The sequence below is a fragment of the Cebus imitator genome, unplaced genomic scaffold (assembly GCF_001604975.1).
Source record: "Cebus imitator isolate Cc_AM_T3 unplaced genomic scaffold, Cebus_imitator-1.0 Scaffold415, whole genome shotgun sequence".
NCBI classification, from domain to species: domain Eukaryota; kingdom Metazoa; phylum Chordata; class Mammalia; order Primates; family Cebidae; genus Cebus; species Cebus imitator.
In genome coordinates, this window is record NW_016107730.1 from 1,654,082 (window position 1) to 1,675,169 (window position 21,088).

At 49.1% G+C, this 21,088-nt stretch overlaps 1 protein-coding gene across 1 annotated transcript; it reads left to right on the forward strand.

The window, feature by feature from the left end:
* Window positions 1-4,980: 4,980 nt before the first annotated feature.
* KRT9 (keratin 9) lies at window positions 4,981-10,779 on the forward strand. The gene is made up of 8 exons (XM_017509317.1): window positions 4,981-5,601; window positions 6,765-6,847; window positions 6,972-7,128; window positions 7,398-7,559; window positions 8,341-8,466; window positions 8,589-8,812; window positions 9,228-9,655; window positions 10,760-10,779. Exons 1-8 carry the CDS (start codon window positions 4,981-4,983, stop codon window positions 10,777-10,779), a joined length of 1,821 nt encoding a protein of 606 aa, XP_017364806.1.
* Window positions 10,780-21,088: the final 10,309 nt, after the last annotated feature.

The following is a 21,088-nucleotide window of genomic DNA, read 5'->3' on the forward strand; positions in this document are numbered from 1 at the left end:
AATAGTAGGTGCTCAATAAAGGATGAATCCAAATTTACAGTGAGGAAACAGGTTCAGAGAGGGGAAGCAACTTTCTCCAAAATAAGTGGAAGAATCTGACTTTGCACTGTGACCTGCCTGGCTCCAAAGCTGGTGTTCTCAGCCTCTCTGCTAGGTGTGTCCCAGCAGACACAAGCCTGGGGTGCCTAGAGTCAGGTGGAGGCACCTATGCGGGCCCACCCTAACCCCTCACTGTGGTCTGATAGGGTCTGGCTGGGCAGGGTGGTGGCAATTGCCTATTGTACGAGAAAGAATCAGTGTTGACAGACAGGAGCAGGTACCCACAGCCCTGTGCCAGTGGGCAGTGCACGCTTGCCTAGATGGCTCATGGAGGTGGGCCCATGCTCCAGGGGAGGAGCCATGACTCAGGCATTGCTCCCTCTCCCTCAGGCTGACTCAGGTCCCTCCCTGGCCCCACCTGGGGCTCAATGACAGACAGCAATGGGGAGCAAGTGGGGGGTGTGGGAGGCTGCTTACAGGCAAGCAAGAGGGCTCCCACGGCCAGAGCAAAGCTGCCCTTGTGCTGCCTCCAGGTCCCCATGCCCCCAGTGGATGATGCCTTCCCTACTGGGGACACCTTGCAAGTGGAATCTTTGGTTCCCTCTCTGTCCCTCTGTCTGCCTATCTGGGTCCTCACAGCCCCTTCTCTCCTACTCCATCCATTCCCCAAGGGGAGGGCCTGCATTTGGGATGCTGGCACTGGGCACAGGCTGCAGCCTTGCACATCAGCTGTAGAGAGGCAGTGTCGATTCTCACTGGGTCTCAGGTGCCGGCTGCCGCGGGCTCCATGGTTTTCATTCCTGGTTCATTCTTTGGAGGGTTCCCATGGGAGGTGGTGAAGGTGGGGCTCAGAGTGCAGACTCTGAGCCCTGAGAGGCTGGAAGAGTGGGCCACGTCACAGGACCTAGAAGAAATCACTCACTCAGGCCACGGCGGTTGGTCTTCCTCCTCTCTGGCCCATCTTGCCCAGTCTGATTACCCATGCCAGGCAGAGAGCTTGGGATAAGGGAAAAGATGGTGCCCAGCTGCAACTGGAATAAGACGTCCTAGCGGGACCACAGGTGCTGCCGGCTCCTCTTTGTATTGGAACAAGCCAGATATGGGGGGAGGAGGGCCAGTATGGTGGGGGCTACATGTGGGCAGCAGTTGGGGATTCATCTGGGGAGCCCTCTGTTTTTATGGCCCTTGGCAACACTGCACATAGGGGCTTCACATGAGGAGACTGAAGCCAACTTTGAGGACCACAGGAGAAGGAAGGGTGAGCTTGGCAGGTGGCCCCGTCCTGCCTCTCTGGGGAGCTCCTGCTCTCTCCACCCCACAGTGGTTCCCATGCACAGCTCGCTTTCCCCGGGCAGCTGGGAGGAAATCTGAGGGACGAAGCCTGCTGCTCTGTGCTGAGTGAGGCTCTGAGCGGGGCTGGAGGGTGGGAAGTGGAGAAGGTGGGTGAGGACAGGGATTGGGGTTTGGCATCAGGGCTGGAAGCCAGGGCCACCTGTCAAGAAGGCTAGCTGGCCAGGGGTGCCCCAGCTGGGAGCTTCTGCTCAGTCCGGACAGTCTCAACTGTTCTCAGGATCTCCCAACACAGACACATTTGCAGAGGACAGAGCAGATTCTGGAAGCGCCACTCTGCTAGCTCTCTCCACAGTGGCCCATCCATGGCACCACCAACTTCTCCATCTAGTTAAGGGGCCCAGGACCCGGGGCTTACTTCCCAACCAGAGTGGCAGCATCAGCCTGGGGATGGGGAAGAAGGTAACTTCCTAGGCCTGGGACCATGTTGCCAGCAGATTCCAGGCCTCCCAGGAGAGCTTGGCAAAGACCTTGAATGATTTAAAACCACTTAAGAAAGTAGAAAGGGAATGAACTGATATCCACTAGTCTTGATCTAAGAGTCTCCCATGTATTAAGCATTCATAAAATGCCTTCAGTATTCTCTGAGTATTGAATAAAAGAGAATTAAATTCTCTTTTAATTCTCAAAAATAAAACTACCTGTTTAATTTTTAACATATTTTGTACCACCCATTTAAATGTTTATTTGACACATGTTGGTAAATTAACTCACCTTTCATTTCAACAAATATATTTATAAAGGAAATCTGACATTACTACCAAAAGAGGAAAATCATAATCACTTTCCAGAAGCAGAAGGAAATGATATACAGAAAGACTTAGCTTCTAATTAGATGCTGTTACTTTCTAAAGGTTCTGAGCCCAAAGCTGGCTCTGTTTTTTTGAACAGGGTGATTGACAAGTGTGGCAGGGTGTTAGAGAGGCCACAGTGTCCAAATGAGATTTCCTCCTTGACTAATCAGAAGATTGAAAAACAGGAAAAGAGGCCGGGTGCAGTGGCTCATGCCTATAATCCCAGCACTTTGGGAGGCTGAGGCAGGAGGCTCTTTTGAGCCCAGGAGTTCAAGATCAGCCTGGGCAACATAGTAAGACCCCATCTTTATGAAAAAAAAATTAGCTGAGCATGGCGGTGTGTGTCTGTAGTCCCAGCTACTTGGGAGGCTGAGGCTGGAGGATGGCTTGAGCCCAGGAGGTCGAGGCTGCAGTGAGCTGTGATCCCACCACCGCACTCCAGCCTGGATGACAGCATGAGACCCTGTCTCAAAACAAACAAACAAACAAACATGGAAAAAGGAAATCTCTCCAACAGCTTCAGTATTAATCTTATTCTTAGTTTTTGAGATGGAGTCTCGCTCTGTCGCTCACGCTGGAGCGCGGTGGCTCGGCTCTCAGCTCACTGCAACCTGTGTCGCCCAGGCTCAAGCGGGTCTCATGCCTCAGCCTCCTGAATAGCTGGGACTACAGGCATGTGCCACCACACCTGGCTAATTTTTTGTATTTTCAGTAGAAATAGGGTTTCGCCATGTTGCCCTGGCTGATCTCAAACTCCTGAGCTTAGGTGATCTGCCGGCTGCGGCCTCGCCAAGTGTTGGGATTACAGGCGTGAGCCACTGCACCCACCACTTCAGTATTATTTAACAGTCTCTGAGCATCACTTAAAATTACCTCGAGAAATACCAGTCATCTACGCTGCCTAAACATGCAGGCATTGCCTCTTCCAGGCCCTTGCTGACCATCCTGGCCTCTCTTTCCTTACCTTTAGCTCTTTTTCAGCAATGAGCATCTTTCTGGAATGTCTGGTGTGTTTCCTCCCTCTCATATGGGTTGGGATTCTATTTGGACCAGACGTGCAAGTAAAAGATGAGGAGGGCCAGGCTTAGAGGAGATCTTGCTGCCAACAGAGAGAGTTTTCTTCTTTTTTCAGTACATGAACTTTTACTCTTTGTAAAGTGCTTCACAGAGCCTGGGGATGAGTGCGAGACACTGTACAAACTCAGAGGGCTAGAGGACAGGAAGCCGGCACACAAAGGATCACTGAAGATGAGTGATGAGTAGTTTTCTGCATAGAAAAGATGGAGAGGGACATTGCAGTTTGAGGTCATTGCAAGTGCTGAGCATTCTTGGAGGGAAGAAGGGCGTGTGGGAGCATTGTGTGATTTTCTAGGGGGTCTGGAGGATGGTGGGAGATGGGACAGGAATGGAAAGATGGCGACCGGTCTAAGTGCCAGGAATGTGGACCTTATCTTGAGGGTGAAGGGAAGCCAGTGAAATCACATTGTCAGACATGGATTAAAAAGATCATTCTGGCTGCTGTGCACGAACAGTCGGAGGGACACGGGAGAGGCAGGGAGGGCAGTTAGAAGCTGATGGCTAAGGTCTGGGTGAGGGCAGAGTTGATGGGGACTTAGGGGGCTGGACGGTCAAAGGCAGCAGAACATTTCTTAAGCATTTCTCATGAAGTCTCTTACTAGGAGATGGACAGACTATTCATATCAGCCTTTTTCAGAGGAGGAAACTGAGGCACAGTGTAGTTAAGTAACTTATTGAAGTCACACAGCTCGTGAGCACAGAGCTGAATGGAGCTCAGGTAGTCGCACTGGAGACCAGCGCCTTCTTCACCATTCTCTTCCAGCCTTGGTGACCAGAATATACATCCAAGTTTCTGCCAGGAGCAGGGATAAGTCACGCTTCTCTGTATCCCCTCCCAGGGCTCTGTATGGAGTAGGAGCTCAACCAAGGTCAGTTCCACAGCCCCTGCTGGCCCTGCAAAAGGACAGGACAGTCGAGCCACTTGCATTGCTGCTCGGGTCAGCTGGCGTCAGCACCACCTTGTTTATTTGGTCCACTTTCTTCTCCCAGGCCTTCGTGTGAACGCTGCACACTGTCCTCGAGCGCCGGCGGGCACAGTCTCTGTGCCTCTCTCCATCCCTTGGCCACACCACTTGTCTCCTCATCAAACTGGAGTCTCCCAAGGGCAGAGCCTCAGTCTCCGCAGAAAGCCTTGAGGATCCTGAGAGCAAGGACTGGTTTCTCATCCATCTGGGGCTCCAGAGGGCAGGGGCTGTGCCTCCGCATCCTCTGCGATAACTCCCTAGTACCCTGGTTCCATCTCAGTCCACAGTGGGCACAAGGTGGGAGCCAGGAGGGATGAGACAGTAATTACCATCAATCGAGGAGGAGACTCTGCTCCTGGGAGTTTCTATCCCAAAGGGGCTAAGTCTCAGACCTGCTGTTGGGGCCAGCCGGAGAGCAGACTCCAGGATCTAGGTCACCCCTGTGGCGGCAGAGCTGATTTATGGTGGCCCTGACAGCCTAATATCATCAAATTACCCCACACAATGGAGAGAGGCTGGGTCACCTCCAGGCAATCACCAAAGGACGCTGAGCCTGGGGCAGCCCGGTTACCTCTGTATCCCAGACCTCCTTCAGGTCCGTGGGGGGAGGCTGGCACAGACCAAGGGCACACCCAGGCGTGCCACCTTCAGCTGGGGGTATAAGTAGGCAGCCCAGGGACGGCTCTGTACCCTGCACTTGGGAGTCAGCAGCACTCCTACCACTGCTTCTCCGCCTGTGAGCTACCAGCTGTGTCATGAGCTGCAGACAGTCCTCCTCGTCCTACTTGAGCCGCAGCGGTGGCGGGGGTGGCGGTGGGGGCAGCATGAGGTCTTCCTTCAGCCGCTTCAGCTCCTCAGGGGGCGGTGGAGGAGGGGGCCGATTCAGCTCTTCCAGTGGCTATGGTGGGGGGAGCTCTCGTGTCTGTGGGAGGGGAGGCGGCAGCAGTTTTGGCTACAGCTATGGCAGAGGGTCTGGGGGTGGTTTTAGTGCTGGCAGCATAGGCGGCGGCTTTGGGGGTGGCTCCAGAAGTTTTGGTAGTATTTCTGGAGGAGGCTATGGTAGTTCTGGGGGCTTTGGAGGTGGCTTTGGTGGTGGTTCTGGAGGTGGCTTTGGGGGTGGCTATGGGGGTGGGTTTGGGGGCTTTGGAGGTGGCGCTGGAGGCGGTGATGGTGGTATCCTGACTGCTAATGAGAAGAGCACCATGCAGGAACTCAACTCTCGGCTGGCCTCCTACTTGGATAAGGTGCAAGCTCTAGAGGAGGCCAACAATGACCTGGAGAATAAGATTCAGGATTGGTACAACAAGAAGGGACCTGCCGCTACCCAGAAGAACTACTCCCCTTACTATAAGACGATTGATGACCTCAAAAACCAGGTAGGTGCGGGAGACAGCAGTCTCTCTCTGTCTGTGTCTCTGTCTTCTTTCTCTTACATTCTTTATCTTCCAAAATCGTAAAATACTAACTCTCAGCTCAGACAATAGCCAGGGAATCCATCTTTTGGAAATGCACGCTTTCATCAGAAACAAACTTGTATTTGGTTTCTGGGGATCCCAGGATAGAACCTTGGCCTGTGCTCTGGGTGTTCATTTCCACTTCCTCAACTTTCAGAGTTTGGGCGGAACAGAGAGGAGGTCTGGGTGAACATGGGCAGGGCTGGGACTGGACGTGGAACCTCCTTTAGACCTGGTCTAAGTCAATACTCTCTCTTCCTTTGTACTTCTCCTGGGTTCCTTTAGGAGCGGGTCTTGATCTTTTAAGGTATTTTGGACCTGGTTGTACATGTTCATTGTTCAAATGATGGAGAAGATCCAGAACTCTGGGAATGGAAGTTATCCATCCATCCATCCCTCCCTCCCTCCCTCCCTCTCTCTCCCTCCCTCCCTCCCTCCCCCCACGTGTCCATCTATCTGTCCAATTATTCATCCTCTCAGTTCGGTGAGTGACTACCCTCAGCGTAGCTCTGAGGAGACAGTCATGTGCTAGACTTTGTTCTGGTGGAGCTCACAGCCTGGCTCTTCAGCCTTCTCACTCATTCCTCTTGTTTTCCCTACTGCATGTCTCTGGGTGTGCTGTTTCTTCTACTCCAAACCTCTTCTGTCTATTCGCTCATGTTTCATCTTAGCCATCCTTCAGGGCCCAATTCAATTCCCAGCCACCTCCTTCTTGAAGTCTTTCTTGATCTCCCATTGCCATAGGCCACCTCCCCTTTCCTTGAACTCTTTTTAGGACACTTTGGACTTTGCAGTCAATCGTGGGCTCCTTGAGGAACAGGATGTCAGTAATTTCTAAACCCTACAGTGCCCTTTGCAGTAGATCTTCAAATATCTGTTGAATGAATGAATGGAGGCCACACCAAACATCTTTGCTGAAGGCTGGAAGGGGTCTGTGCCATGTCCTGGCTATTGGAAGTCCCGCATTCCTCCTGAGAATCTTCCTGGATGGAACCCTCACCTCCTGTGGCTTTGCCTGGCCTCTTGCTCGCCCAGCATTGGGCCACGGCATGATTTCATGGCCGTGTCCTTTTTTCTTTTTTCAGATTGTGGACCTGACAGTGGGCAATAACAAGACTCTCCTGGACATCGACAACACTCGCATGACACTGGATGACTTCAGGATAAAGTGAGTCCTGCTCCTCTTTTCCTCTCCCACCGTCAGCCCGTAACGCCCTGAACCTCAGTGCTCTGGAGGGCCTGGCAGGGCCTGGTTCCCTCTTGATTGTTTTCTATGCCTGGCCGGTCTGCAGGTTTGAGATGGAGCAAAACCTGCGGCAAGGAGTGGACGCTGACATCAATGGCCTGCGGCAGGTGCTGGACAATCTGACCATGGAGAAGTCTGACCTGGAGATGCAGTTTGAGACTCTGCAGGAGGAGCTGATAGCCCTCAAGAAGAATCATAAGGAGGTGGCGTGCTGGGGCTTACAGTTTACTGGGGAGAGGGAGGAGCAGAAATGCAGGGATAGCAGGGAAGTGTTGGCGCTTCACCTGGGAGACACCCTCTCCTTTACTCTTGAGGACACTTTCAGCTTCTCCTTACCATCACCTATGGTAGTGGGTGGCCTTTGGCTTCACAACTGTGCCCCCTTTTTGTGCCCTGCGAGACCAGAGGGAGAAAGCTGAAAGGCATGAAGAGGACCTTATCCCTGACCTCATCTCTCCTTCCTCCCTGGCAGGAGATGAGTCAGCTGACTGGGCAGAACACTGGAGATGTCAATGTGGAGATAAACGTTGCTCCTGGCAAAGATCTCACCAAGACCCTCAATGACATGCGTCAGGAGTATGAGCAGCTCATTGCTAAGAACAGAAAGGACATCGAGAACCAATATGAGTCCCAGGTGAGCAGAGTGGGCTGCCCATTCACCCTCCTCTCCCTGCATCTCTGCATCTCTCCATCCCTCCCGTCTCCCATTTCTTCATCCTCCTACGTCTCCATTGCTCAGTGCAGCTACCATTCGTTCATATTCCAACGGATGTCATTCAGCCATCTTCATTCACTACGCACAAACATCATTACGAAGTAGCTTCTTAGTGCCATGTTTTATGTAAAGTATTGATGTTTCAGAGGTATTGATGTCCCAGATATGAGCCAAACAAGATTGCTGCCCTTGAGAATCTCACAATTTCTTAGATGCGTGTGAACAAAAGCAGAATATGAACAACTTACTCCAATGCTATGTAATGTAAGACTCTAGGAGAGGGATACAGTGTGTCTCCCATACTGTACTGAGCTCCGTGGTGGTTCCCTTCCTCCCTGAGTCTCCAGTGCCTAGCCAGAGCCTGGCACATACTTGAAGGCATGGTCTGTACTGTCTGTGTGTGTGTGTGTGTGTGTGTGTACGTATGTTTGAAAGGTGGGGACGTTTGGAATAAGTTTAGATTAGAAAGATGGCCATGAGACAAAGTGTGAAGGGCCTTGCAACCTTGTTGAGAGAGAATGTCACATTGAGAGGACTGGACAACCCTGCATGGCTGGAGGATACCCAGAACTCAGAATGACTTGTCCTGGCTTCAGCTCAGCCTTGGCCCTGGAGGCGAAGATCCTGGTGAATGGGGCAGAATCTTGCCCACTGAAGCTCCTGGCCCAGCTTGATGCTGAGTGAGCCTTTGGTTTTGCAGATAACCCAGATCGAGCAGGAGGTATCCAGTAGTGGTCAGGAGATACAGTCCAGTGCCAAGGAGTTGACCCAGCTCCGGCATGGCGTCCAGGAGTTGGAGATTGAGCTGCAGTCTCAGCTTAGTAAGGTTGGTATTGCTGCTGTGGACTCTTTGCCAAGGTGGGGCACAGGAAGGCTTTGCATCCCAGGAGTGGGAAGAAGAGGAATTACGATGTAGCATCCCTCTTAAAGCCTTCTCCTGACCTCTAGAAAGCAGCCCTGGAGCAGAGCTTGGAAGACACGAAGAACCGCTACTGTGGCCAGCTGCAGATGATCCAGGAGCAGATCAGTAACTTGGAGGCCCAGATCACTGACGTCCGGCAAGAGATCGAGTGCCAGAATCAGGAATACAGCCTTCTACTCAGCATCAAGACGCGGCTGGAGCAGGAAATCCAGACCTACCGTAACCTCCTTGAGGGAGGCCAGGAAGACTTGTAGGTGCCCCAGGATTTGGTGGAAGCTCTGGGGTCCCTAGGCCTCTGATACTACTTCTGTCTCTCTGGATAGAGGCAGCTGAGGAAGGTTCTTACACACAGGGTCTTATGGGTTGAGGACTTCGTCATCCTGGGGGTAGGGGGACCTCATGCATTTGGGCTTTGGGGAAGGTGGATGGTGACACTGAGAGAAGGGGCTGCTTCCCTGCTCCAGGGAGGGGAGGGCTTCATAGTCCCAGCTGGAGGCTCCTCCCTCCCAGCTCTGGTGCCAGCCCAGACTCTGTCCTCTGCTTCCCAGGAAGGAAAACAGAAAGATTCATGTTTGGGTCCTGACTCTGTCCAGGTCCATCCTTCATGTATGTATGTGTGGGGGGCGCTCATTTTAACTCTCTTTCTTTTTTTCTTTCTTTCTTAGTGAATCCTCTGGAGCTGGAAAAATTGGCTTTGGAGGCGGCCAAGGAGGTCAAGGAGGAAGTGGATCTCGAGGTGGAAGTGGAGGCAGTCATGGAAGAGGATCCAGGGGAGGAAGTGGAGGCAGCTATGGTGGAGGAAGTGGTTCTGGAGGAGGAAGTGGAGGTAGCTATGGTGGAGGAAGTGGAGGTGGCCATAGTGGAGGAAGTGGAGGTAGCTATGGTGGAGGAAGTGGAGGTGGCCATAGTGGAGGAAGTGGAGGCAGCTATGGAGGAGGAAGTAGCTCTGGAGGAGGAATTGGGGGTAGCTATGGTGGAGGAAGTGGTTCTGGAGGAGGAAGTGGAGGCAGCTACGGAGGCGAAGAAGGAACCAAAGGAGGAAGCGGTGGCGGCTACGGAGGGGGAAAATCTGGTGACCAAGATGAGTCAAAAGGTAAGAGACAATCCTAGGTTGTGGGGTGGAGGGAGGCACAACTCTAGGTTGTGGGGTGGAGAGTCAAGGTATTACCGCCCCCTTTTTTTTTGAGTATTTTTGAATCTCTGGGGAACACAGATTCTGAATAGAGCTAAATGTTAGGGAAATCTCCAGTGAGGTGCCAGAGACCCTTTGGTTCTGAATTGATCATTATTTTTGACAGAGCCTAGGATGAGGCTAGGGCCAAATCTACACATGGCTGAGTCTCAGTAGTGTGGGAAATGGGGTGAAAATTGTGCATTACCATGACACATCCTATGAGGTAGGTTTTAGTATAATCCTCATTTTAAGGAAAATGAAGTTCAGAGAAAATAACTAACTTGCTCAAAGTTATACTATCACAAATGAGGGGTTCAGCTCTGTGGAGCTTCACAGCCAGTACCTTTAACTCACATGAGGATGGGGGACCTGGATCAGCAACAATTCAGGTGGAAAAGAGACTCAGAGTTTTAGTCAGTGGTTGGCTTGCACAAGTTATTACATGATGCAACTGCCAAAGGATGAGCATAACCTAACGTAAGAGAGACTCACACAGGTGAGCTGGTCTCCAGATCAGGGAAGATTTCCCATGTACATGTTGAATTTTATAAAATAAAAATGTAATATGAAATTACAGTAAAAGGCTGTGTAATATGACTGGGAATGTCTAGTTCTGAGAAGACTTGAGGTGCCTGGGAGCTGCCCTGCAGGGTGTCTGGTACGATTTTGTGTGTCCGGTGCACTGCAGGGCCATGGATGTGCATCTAGGAATAAGCCTGGGGCCATCTTTGCCTCAATATCCAACAACTGACTAACAAATCTGTTGAATGGAGGGGGCTGGCTCATAAGCCCTCCATTCTCAGAATTGGGAGTGCATCTGCCAGGGTTGCTGCAACAGAGATTCAGGAATTTGATGGGGACCACTAGGTTGGGAGACCCCAGGGTCCTGCGATCTCAGGATTTTCCAGCTCTTTGAGTTCCATTGTCCTGCTTCAAGTTTCCCCATCTTTCCCCAAGTCCCGGCCTCTCTGACTCCTGCTCATAGGCCTCCCTTCTCCTCATCTCCTTTCCATCTCTCCACAGGCTTCCATGGGCGATACTAGAGCCCCTGTAAACTTCTCCTGCCCAGCCCCAGCTGAGCATCCTCAGATGGGCAGACCCCCGATGAAGCCTGCTGATTGGATCCTGACATCAGGAATAGGTGGCAACGAGCCCCTGTGCCCGTTTGGGACTGGACTGGCTTGGCATATGTGCCTCTGGCTTTCCATTGGCTTCCAGCCCTGCTTGGCCTTGATGACTTCAGGGTTGAGGAGACAGACCTCCTTCCTCTCTCTGGCCTGGGGTGATCTCACACCCTGCATGACCTTGACTATAATAAAGCTTTCCTACTGCAAATCAAACTCAGACTTTGACTCATTTGTTCTTTTGCTCATGTTTGTAATCCTAGCACTTTGGGAGGCTGAGACAGGGGAATCACTTGAGGCCAGGGATTCAAGACTAGCCTTAGCAACATAGTGAGACCTGTCTTTACAAAAAACTAAACAACAACAACAAAAAAAAGTTAGACAGGCATGGTGGCATGTGACTGTAGTCCCAGCAACTCGGGAGGCTGAGGTGGGAGGATTGCTTGGGCCCAGGAGTTGGAGGCTTCAGTGAGCTATGATCGCCTCACTGCATTCCATCCTTGGTAAGAGAGTAAAGGGATAATCAATTGAATCTGCTATTAAAGTGTGGGTTCACTTTTCTATTAGTTAACTTTTGGTTGTAACAAAGGAACTCAAATTTAGTGGCTGAAAACAACAAGTGTTCATTTAGCTTACAGTTTTGTAGTTTAGACTGGGCAGCTCCGTTTCCCTTTATGCATCTACGGTTTGCTGCCAGTCAGCCAGGTGGCTCTGCCTCTGGAAGTTGGCTGGATGATGGTTGGAGTGATGAGGATGGATGGGCTATGGGATCCCCATCCTCCAGCCAGTTAGCTTGAGCAGGTGTTCCAAGATAATGAGCAGAAACATGCAAGGCCTCTTGAGGCTTAGGCCCAGAGAAGTCACTTTGGCTGTATTATATTGGCCAAAGCAAGTCACAACTTAGGCCAGATTCAAGAGCAGGGAACTAGACTTCTCTTGAGGGGAGGAATTGCAAAGTCACATGGCAATGGGCATGGATACAGGGAGGGCAACAACTGAAGGAATTTTTAGCAAACAATCTACCACAGTCGATTGGCAGGTTGTGTGTTAGCTATGGAGAAAAACAAGACAAAAATCATGTGGTATTTGCTTGGAAGTTTTCAAGCAAAAAATATAGGCAAAAATAACGTCCTTCAAGGCAAAGCAATGGACATGCCACAGGATATCAGCCAACAATATTCTCTAAGGATTCTGATAGTCAAAAATCCTTTTCATCGCTAGGGACAGATAGCCCTCTCAGCCTATGTACCATGTACCAGATACTATAGCGGCCGATCAAGCTACTCCCAAGTGCAGAGGCTGGAATGACAAAATTCATTTTGCTCAGGAATCTGCCGTATTGACAGGGCTTGGTGGTGACTGCCTATCTCTGCTCCTCTTGGTTTCCTTGCAGCTCACAGGCTGGGTCATTTGAAGTCTTAGTCACTTACATATATCTGCCCTAGCTGGGGCTCCCTGGACATCTCTCTCTATCTCTGTGGAGAGTCTCACTGTGACCCCTCCAGCACGGTAGCTTCAGGGTAGCCCGACTTCTTACATGCTGTCTCAGGGCTCCCAAGAGACATGTCCCAAGTGAGAAACTGCCGGAAAGAGGCTCTTTGACTTTATCACCCGGACCGGGAAGTCACACAGTGTCACTTCTTCTGTAGTCACAGGCCTGCCTAGATTCAAGGGAAAGAACATAGAACTGTGGTAGGCAGAATTCTGAGATGCTTTCACAAGATTTCTGGCCCTGGTACACACATATCTTCTCCCAGTTATTTGATCAAACACTACTGCGATGGGATTTTGGTAATTAAGTTCTCATATGTGTTGATCTTAAGAGAGATTATCTGGCAGACCTGATTTCATCACATGAACCCTTTAAAATCCAAGAGTTTTGTCTGGCTGTCACAGAAGTCAGAGATCTGAAGTCTGGGAAGATTTCAATGTGCCCTTGCTGGTTGAAGATGAAAGGGGGTCATGGAACAAGGAATGAGGGTGGGCTCTAGGAGCTGAGGGTTAGCAAGAAAAAGGAGATTGCAGTCCTCCAACTGCAAAGAACTGAAGTTTTCCAAGATCAAGGCAGGCGTTGGAAGCAGATTTCCCCCTGATGAGAATTCAGATGAGAGCTCAGCCTGGCTGACATCTTGATTTCACTCATGTGATATCCTGCAGAGAGAATCCAACTGAGCCTGCGAACTGTCAGTGAATTCACAGGTGCTGTTTTAAGCTGCTGAGTTTGCAGTAATTTGTTAAGCAGAAATAGAAAACAAACACAGACCCAGTCACTAGATGGAGGTGTGTCCACGGGACGTTGAAGAACAGCGTGTGAGATGGGATATATTGATGCGGTCATTTCTGGAAAACACAAATTGCCACAGGCTAGCTGAAATCACCAGGAGAGGGGGTGAAGTAAGTGTACACTGAGGGCACTAAGTGACGCAGGAGCCCAGGGGGACTTAAGATCCTGGAATACGTGGAGACGGGAGCAGGCAGGTCATCGGCATCTCTGGGTCAATGGTGGCTCTAGCAAGATGCCTGAGCAGTGAGAGTTTGTGATTGCTTTTCTAGAGCTCCACTGTCAATGTGCAACTGATTACTCTTCTCTGGTTCTTTTCCTGCTACCTGCTATCTTCCTCATTTACCATTTTACATATCTTCTTATTTATTTATTTATTTTTGAGACGAAGTCTCACGCTGTCGCCCAGGCTGGAGTGCAGTGGCATGATCTCGGCTCATTTTGACTTCCACTTCCTGGGTACAAGCAATTTTCCTGCCTCAGCCTCCCGAGTAGGTGGGACTGCAGATGCCTGTCACTCAGCCCAGCTAATTTTTGAATTTTTAGTAAAGATGAGGTTTCACCATGTTGGCCAGGCTGGTCTCGAACTCCTGACCTCAGGTGATCCACCTGCTTCAGCCTCCCAAAGTGCTGGGATTACAGGTGTGAGTCACTGCACCCAGCCCATTTTATGTAACTTTTCTCTACTTCAACTTGAGAAATTCTCCACTTTGAGTCTGAAGCTCTCCGAGGGAGACGCCAGAAAGTTGCTTTTCCAACCTCCCCTGCATCTTGGGCATGGGCCTCTGACAGTTCTGCCACTCGGGTGTGCCCACACAAGACTTTTTCTTTTTAACCACGGCATACCATTGGAGCGAAGGACTTTGATTTTGATGTAAAGGAGGTGCTGAGTGGAATTTGTTATGGCAGGAACAAGGCTGGGCAGAGACATGTGGTTTGTTGAGGAAGCAACAGCGGCTTGGTGGCCAGCAGTGACAGCAGTAGTATCTTCCTAGAGCAATCATTGACTGGGATTTGTTCTGTTTGCATACCCCCAACCTGATTCTCTGCACATCCTGGAAAAGATGCTCAGTAGTTCCTCCTTATTTCACAGGCAATACATTAGAAGACCCTGAGTGGATGCCTGAAGCTGTGGATAGTACCTAGTGCTGTATACACTACGCTTTTTCCTATACATTCATACTTAAGATAAAGTTTACTTTATAAATTAGGCACAGGAAGAGATTAACAACAATAACTAATAAAATAGAAGAGTTATAATGATATACTGCAATAAAGATTATGTGAATGTGGTGCCTTTCTCTCTAAATATCTTATACTGTAGATCTTAGCAACCTCAGCAGATGATTTTTTTTCTTTCCGTAGTAAGTTGAGAACTGTCATCTTTTCTCTTAAATAAAGAACTTTGCGTCTTCCCTTTGGCAAATCTGAATTATCAGCATCACTGCTCTTGCACTTTGGGGTCATAATTAAGTAAAATAAGGGAACACAAGCACGGCAATACTGTGACGTTTGATCTGACACCTGAGACAGCTACTAAGTGGCTAGTGGGTGGGTGGCGTATACAGTGTGGAGAGCTGGACTAAGTGACGATTCCTGTCCTGGGCGAGACGGAGTGGGGCAGTGTGAGGTTTCATCACACTCCTTTAAAACTGGTGAATTGTTTATTTCCGGAATTTTCCATTTCGTATTTTTGAATGACAGTTCACCACAGGTACTAAAGCTGTGGAAAGCGCAACCATGGACAAGGGAGGACGACTGTATTGCTTTCTCTGTAGGTGAAAGCAAATTTATTCTGGTACTCTTTGTTTATTGGGATAGAGAAAAAAGAATTTCCCAGTGATAAACTGTAAAATAATTCATGGCCATCCTCTAACATCTGTTCATGTTCTGCACAGAAAAAATAGGCAAGTTAACCCTACATTTATCAAATACTTTTTTTTTGAGGCAGGATCTCACTCTGTTGTCCAGGCTGGAATTCAGCGGTGCAATCACAGCTCACTGAAGCCTTGGCTTCCCAGACTCAAGCAATCCTCCCATCGCAGGCTCCAAAGTAGCTGGGACTACAAGTGTGTGCCACCATGCCAGGATAAGTTTTGAGGTTTTTTTTTTTTTTTTTTTTTTGAGACAGAGATCTCACTGTATTACCAGGGTTGGTCTTAAATTCCTGGGTTCTCTGCTCATCTTGCCCTTCCAAAGTGCAGGGATTACAGGCATGAGCCACCCGCTCCTGGCCCGTCTAATCTTTTATGTGGCACTAATTTCTGTCATTCCCTTAGGGACGGAGTATTGTTGGCCATTTTTATAAACCACGTAATCCTTCCTCCCTGGATCAGGAACCAGTTAGTGACTATGTCCAGTCTGCCTCAGACACTGGGAAATAGCCACAGGATTGGTCTGAGACACCGCTGGGCTCATGAGAAGCAAACTTGGGCTAAAACTCCATTAGTCATTTGATCTCTGTATTGGTTACACTCTCAATTGCAATGAACAGAAACTAGTCTGGCTGTTTTAACAAGCAAGGGATTTTCAAGAGATCTAGATGTCTCAGAGAGTCATTAGGAGGGCTGGGGAAACAGAATCTAGGCTGATTTTCCAAGAACCCCTGAAATGACAAAGCAGAGTGGGTCTGCCAAGGGAGTTGCTGCCTCTGCCAAGACCATGAAGCCACCAAGTCAAAATGGAGCCTTCTGAGTCCATTCTGGACTCATTCTGGACTCAGCTTGAGTTGCAGAGCCACACTGCTTCTGCTGTGCATACCGGTAAGCTGGATGCCCAGGTGAACCTCATTTCCTCCCCCGCCTATCTTCTAAACCAAGCCCACACGAGTGCGTCTGACTGGTAGAGCCTAAATCGCTCAGCTCATTCAGTGTCAAGAGAGGCTGGGAAATGCAGTTTTTAGATCTGCCTGGAAAAGAATAGTGACCAGATGCCAGATACAACCTACATGCACACGAGCTTCCAGTCTAACTGGGAACCACAGTGTTGCTCTGCATTTTCAGAGATTCGAATTGGTTTGGAGCCAGTGTCCGATCACCCCTAGAGGCCTCAGTTGTCAGCGATTCTTGTAAATACCTGCAGATTCCTGTGGGAGGGTCAGGGTAGGGGTCCCCGCCTTCTCCGCACCCAGGTTCTTATCTGGTGTCCAGGAGGAATCAGGTCACACGAACTGTGTGAAAGGTGATGAATGCGAAGACTTCACTGGGCGTTGGGCGGCTCTCTGTGGATGTACAGTACCTGCTTGTGGTGTTCCTGCAGGACCCTTCCTCAAAGCCTCCCTTTCATTCCAAGTTTTCTGGGTCTATGAGCCAATTCTGATTTTGGAATTGGAATCACAGGGCTCAAGACAGGTCTCTTCCTGACCTAAAGTTTTTTTTGGGGGATGGGGTAGTGAATGTGGCAGGTATGGAAGAGCAACTCACTCCTATCCGTTTCAACAGCCTTCTCATGAGCTTTCCTGTACTCAAGAGGCTGGTAATCTAAAACCTACCCTTTTCCTGGCTCCCCTATAGGCATAGCTTAGGTTTTTCCAATCAGATGCACTCTGTGAGTCATGAGTTGAGTGGCGAGAGAGGTAGAGGGGGAAAAGTCGAATGCTTTTTCTTTGTGTAGACCTGCCAGGATCCTGTATGGCCCTGGGGCCAACATCTCTGGTAGCGGCTTCCCGATTCCCAAACTTTCTGACTGTGGCAGACCAAGAGTTCCCTTGGGGGCCACTTCTGTGGTGTTAATATGGAAGCCATGCCCAGAAGCCCAATATAGAGTCTGTTCCTTCAGCCTTCTAATGATTTTGCAAGCACCTAATGCCCTGTATTAAATTTATTTCTGTTAAGAAAGTGAGACTGCTTTCTGTTACTTAAAACTGAAACCTAGCCGGGCATGGTGGCTTACGTCTGTAATCCCAGCACTTTGGGAGGCCAAGGTGGGGGAACCACCTGAGGTCAGGAATTCGAGACCAGCCTGGCTAACATGGTGAAACCTCATCTGTACTAAAAATACAAAAATTAGCCAGGTATGGTGGCGGGTGCCTGTAATCCCAGCACTTGGGAGGCTGAGGCAGGAAAATCCCTTGAACCTGGGATGCAGACATTGCAGTGAGCCGAGACTGTGCCATCTCAAAAAACCACAAAAAGCAAAAAACAAAAACACTGAACCTTGACTGGTGGGCTGCTCATGTATTTTTGTCCTAAAGACCCATGGTCAATTGACCACTATCACAGACTCCTACAGATTTTATCCTAGTCCAGCACTTCAGCTTTGCAGTGTTGTACCTGAGATGTCATCTTCATTCAAACCACGAGGCCTAATTCAACTGCAGCACCTTCCAACCACATCCCCAGAAAACAACTGTGTGTTTTTCAAAGATGCTGTGTTCCCTGGATCTATGTATTTTTCTCTCCTCTCCTCTCCTCTCTTACCCTCCCCTCCCCTCTCCTCCCCTCCCCTCCCCTTCCCTTTCTCTCTCTCTCTCTGTCTCTCTCTCTCTCTCTTCCTGTCTCTCTCCCTCTCTCTTTCTTTTGATGGAGTTTTGCTCTGTAGCCAGGCTGGAGCGCAGTGGTGTGATCTTGGCTCACTGCAACCTCCGCCTCCTGGGTTCAAGTGATTCTCCTGCCTCATCCTCCTGAGTAGCTGGGATTACAGGTGTCCGGCACCACTGACAGCTAATTTTTGAATTTTTAGTAGAGACAGGGTTTCACCATGTTAGCCAGGATGGTTTCGATCTCTTGACCTTGTGATCCACCTGCCTCAGTCTTCCAAAGTGCTGGGATTACAGGCGTGAGCCACCACGTCTGACCGATCTATGTATTTCTTAATGGCCAGAGTCTACACAGTGTCTTCTGGGCTCTCACAGTTGGTGAATGAGTGAATGGGTTCCACACGCTAATTCTACTCCAACATTCCTGTCTCCCTTGGCAGTCAGATTCCTTCTTCATTACAGAAAGGATTTTCTAGAAACAACTTTATTTAGAATAAGCCATCATTGAGTTCAGTTTCTGTCATCTAACTGAGCAAGCATTCTGATCCACTTCCAGATGCTCAATCTAGCAGCTGAACTTCCGATCTCTGGTGAATGCTGCCACATTAACTAAGCTGGATCAAAAATTTATGCCCAATCCCAGCCTTCACGTTTCTGCTCATACAGATTAGCAACAGCTTGAAATTATCCAGGTGTGTAAACCTGTTTCTCTATACTTTGTCTTTGTAATTTGGCTTATTTGTAATTTTGAAAGCAAATAAAGGGTGGTAGGGTGAAATATAAAGATAATTTGGAGTTTGGAGTGCTATGAGTCAATTAAGTTCTCTAACATATTCCTGTTTGTGGGAAGTGGAAAAGTTCCTATTCAAAGTTTCCTTTCTTGTTTAAAAAAATTCATAAGTATTAGAAACAATAGTTTGTCTTAAACACTTTCTTTGAAAGCCTTCTTGCCTTTTTACTAGAAGCCCTGTCCTGTGTAGCTGTTGGACATGCTTACAGGCACGTAGTACATTCTATGTCCTTGTACTTTAACCAAGATATCTGTGCTGGATGTGCTCACAGGCATGTCCCAGCTCACAGCCTATGCCCCTTCCTTATTTGGACTTCCTTTTTTGCTCTCCATTGCTCTTACCTGTTTAGAAAAGCTTCAACTTATTAGCCAATTGGGTTTTAGTTTAGATCGTGAGGTCTGGCTCCAGCCAATGGAGATCAGACACAGCAGTAAGGACAACCCCAACTGCCTAAGAAATAAATATGTCTGCTTTCCTTTGTTCATTGCACTCTTGTGGCAAGATTGCTAGTGGGAGTACCCTTTTTGCAGGAAGTAAAAAGAATTGCTTTGCTGAAAGATGCTTTGTCCCAGTACTAATTTTACTTTGCAGCACCAAAAAGAAAAATTTTATACACAACACTGTTCCAATTCTGTGGGTGTTTCTCTTTCCTGATCAGTGCTCTTTTATATAAGAGAGCTGCCATGTTGTGATTTCAACTTGGAAAAGTCAATTTTGAGTTTATTAACTACTTTGGCTTTTTAACTACAAGAAATGAGATTTTTTTTTTTTTTTAATGGCATGATTTCAGCTCACTGCCACCTTCACCTCCTGGGTTCAAGCAATTATCCTGCCTCAGCCAAGAAATGAGATTTTTTTTTTTTTTTAATGGCATGATTTCAGCTCACTGCCACCTTCACCTCCTGGGTTCAAGCAATTATCCTGCCTCAGCCAAGAAATGAGATTTTTTTTTTTTTTTCAGATGGAGTCTCACTCTGTTGCCCAGGTTGGAGTGCAATGGCGTGATCTTGGCTCACCGCAAACTCTACCTCCTCCGTTCAAGTGATTTTCCTGCGTTAGCCTCCAAAGTAGCTGGGATTACGCCACTATGCCCAGCTAATTTTTGTATTTTTAGCAGAGACAGGTTTTCACCATGTTGGTCAGGCATGCCTCGAACTCCTGACCTTAGGTGATCTGCCCACCTCAGCCTCCTAAAGTGCTGGAAGTACAGGCATGAGCCACCACATCTGGTGAAATGAGATTTTTTTAAAGTGTAAGTAATTGTGGAAAGTCCCTGGTCCTCTGACTGTCTACAGAGTCAAGATCTTAGAACTTCGAGTGTATTGCTCCTTCTCTAAGCTCTTCAGTTCAGTTAAAAGAAACTAGCCAACTCCAATTTTATTCACATGCTGTGGGCATCTAGAATCTTATTTTAATCACAGCCTGATTTTCACTGTCTTCAGGCCCATCTAGACCAGATAACCAAAGTGATTCTCATGTCATTCATTCAACAACCTTTATTGGATAAATATATATCAAGCTCCTTTTATACCAGGCACTGTTCTAGGTGCTTGGGTTATATCAATGAACAGAAGAGACAAAGAATTCTGACTTTATAGAGCTTGCATTATAGGTAAGGGTGGGCAAGAGTAATAAACGTAATAAAGGAACAAACAACACTATATTTGAAGGTGGTAAGTGCACAAAGAAGCAGGGAATATCAAGGGGGACTGGAGCGCTAGGGCAGGGCCGGGAGGAGAGCAATGCTAAATAGGATGGCCAAGGCTGGGCTCACTGCGAAGGCCAAATGTAAGCAATGACTTTGAGATGGAATTGTTCTCCTGATGCCCTTCATGGGCGGGAACTGGAGCAGTCTGTTTCACTCAGCCGATTGCTGGCCACTCCTTGTAGGAGGGAGTGTGCAAACCAGAGCAAACGAATGCTGGAAGCGGCCAGTCGCTCCTCTCTGGCGGGAGCAGGCTCTGTTCGGGCCCCGCAGCAGCATCCAAGTGTGTTATAACCCATGCTCTTTCAGCTCTGCTGTCTAAGGATGACCAAGTGCCAACCAGCTCAGTGGAGGGTCAGGGTGGCAGCCCCGGCCTTCTTGGCACCCAGGTTCTTGTCTGGCATCCAGGAAGAAGAACCAGATCACATGAGCTATTTGAACCGGTGATGAATGCAGAAGACTTGATCGTCGGGAGGCTCTCAGTGGAAAGGGAGGATAGAAAGGGGATGGGAAGGTGATCTTTCCCTGAAGCCCCACTGTCTCCAGCAGGGCCCCTCTCCAAAGCTGCACTGTCTGGAGTCAGCCAGATGGATCCACAGTCTCCGACGCTCAGTTGCTTTTCTGCTCGCTGCTCAGCCGCTTGCATCCTCAATGCTCAGCCGCTTGTGCTGCTCTGCCAGCTGAAGTCTCCAACGGGCACAGGATGGGGGCAGGCAGGCCAGAAACGTACCATTTGGGGGGGGGAAAATGGGGTCCTTTAGGGTCAAGGTTCCAGGCTTAAGAGTGCAGTTTAGCCAGGAGCCCAGCCTTTCTGTATCAACTTGATGGAGTGAGGGCGGCAGTCACGCATGTGTCGGGACCACTCCAGGCACAGCAGCTGGTGCTGACGGTCATCCTAACACACAGGGCCTTGAGCAGAGGAGTGACAGTCCACTCGATGAGAGGCTGCGAGGGCAGGAGCAGAAGCAGAGAGC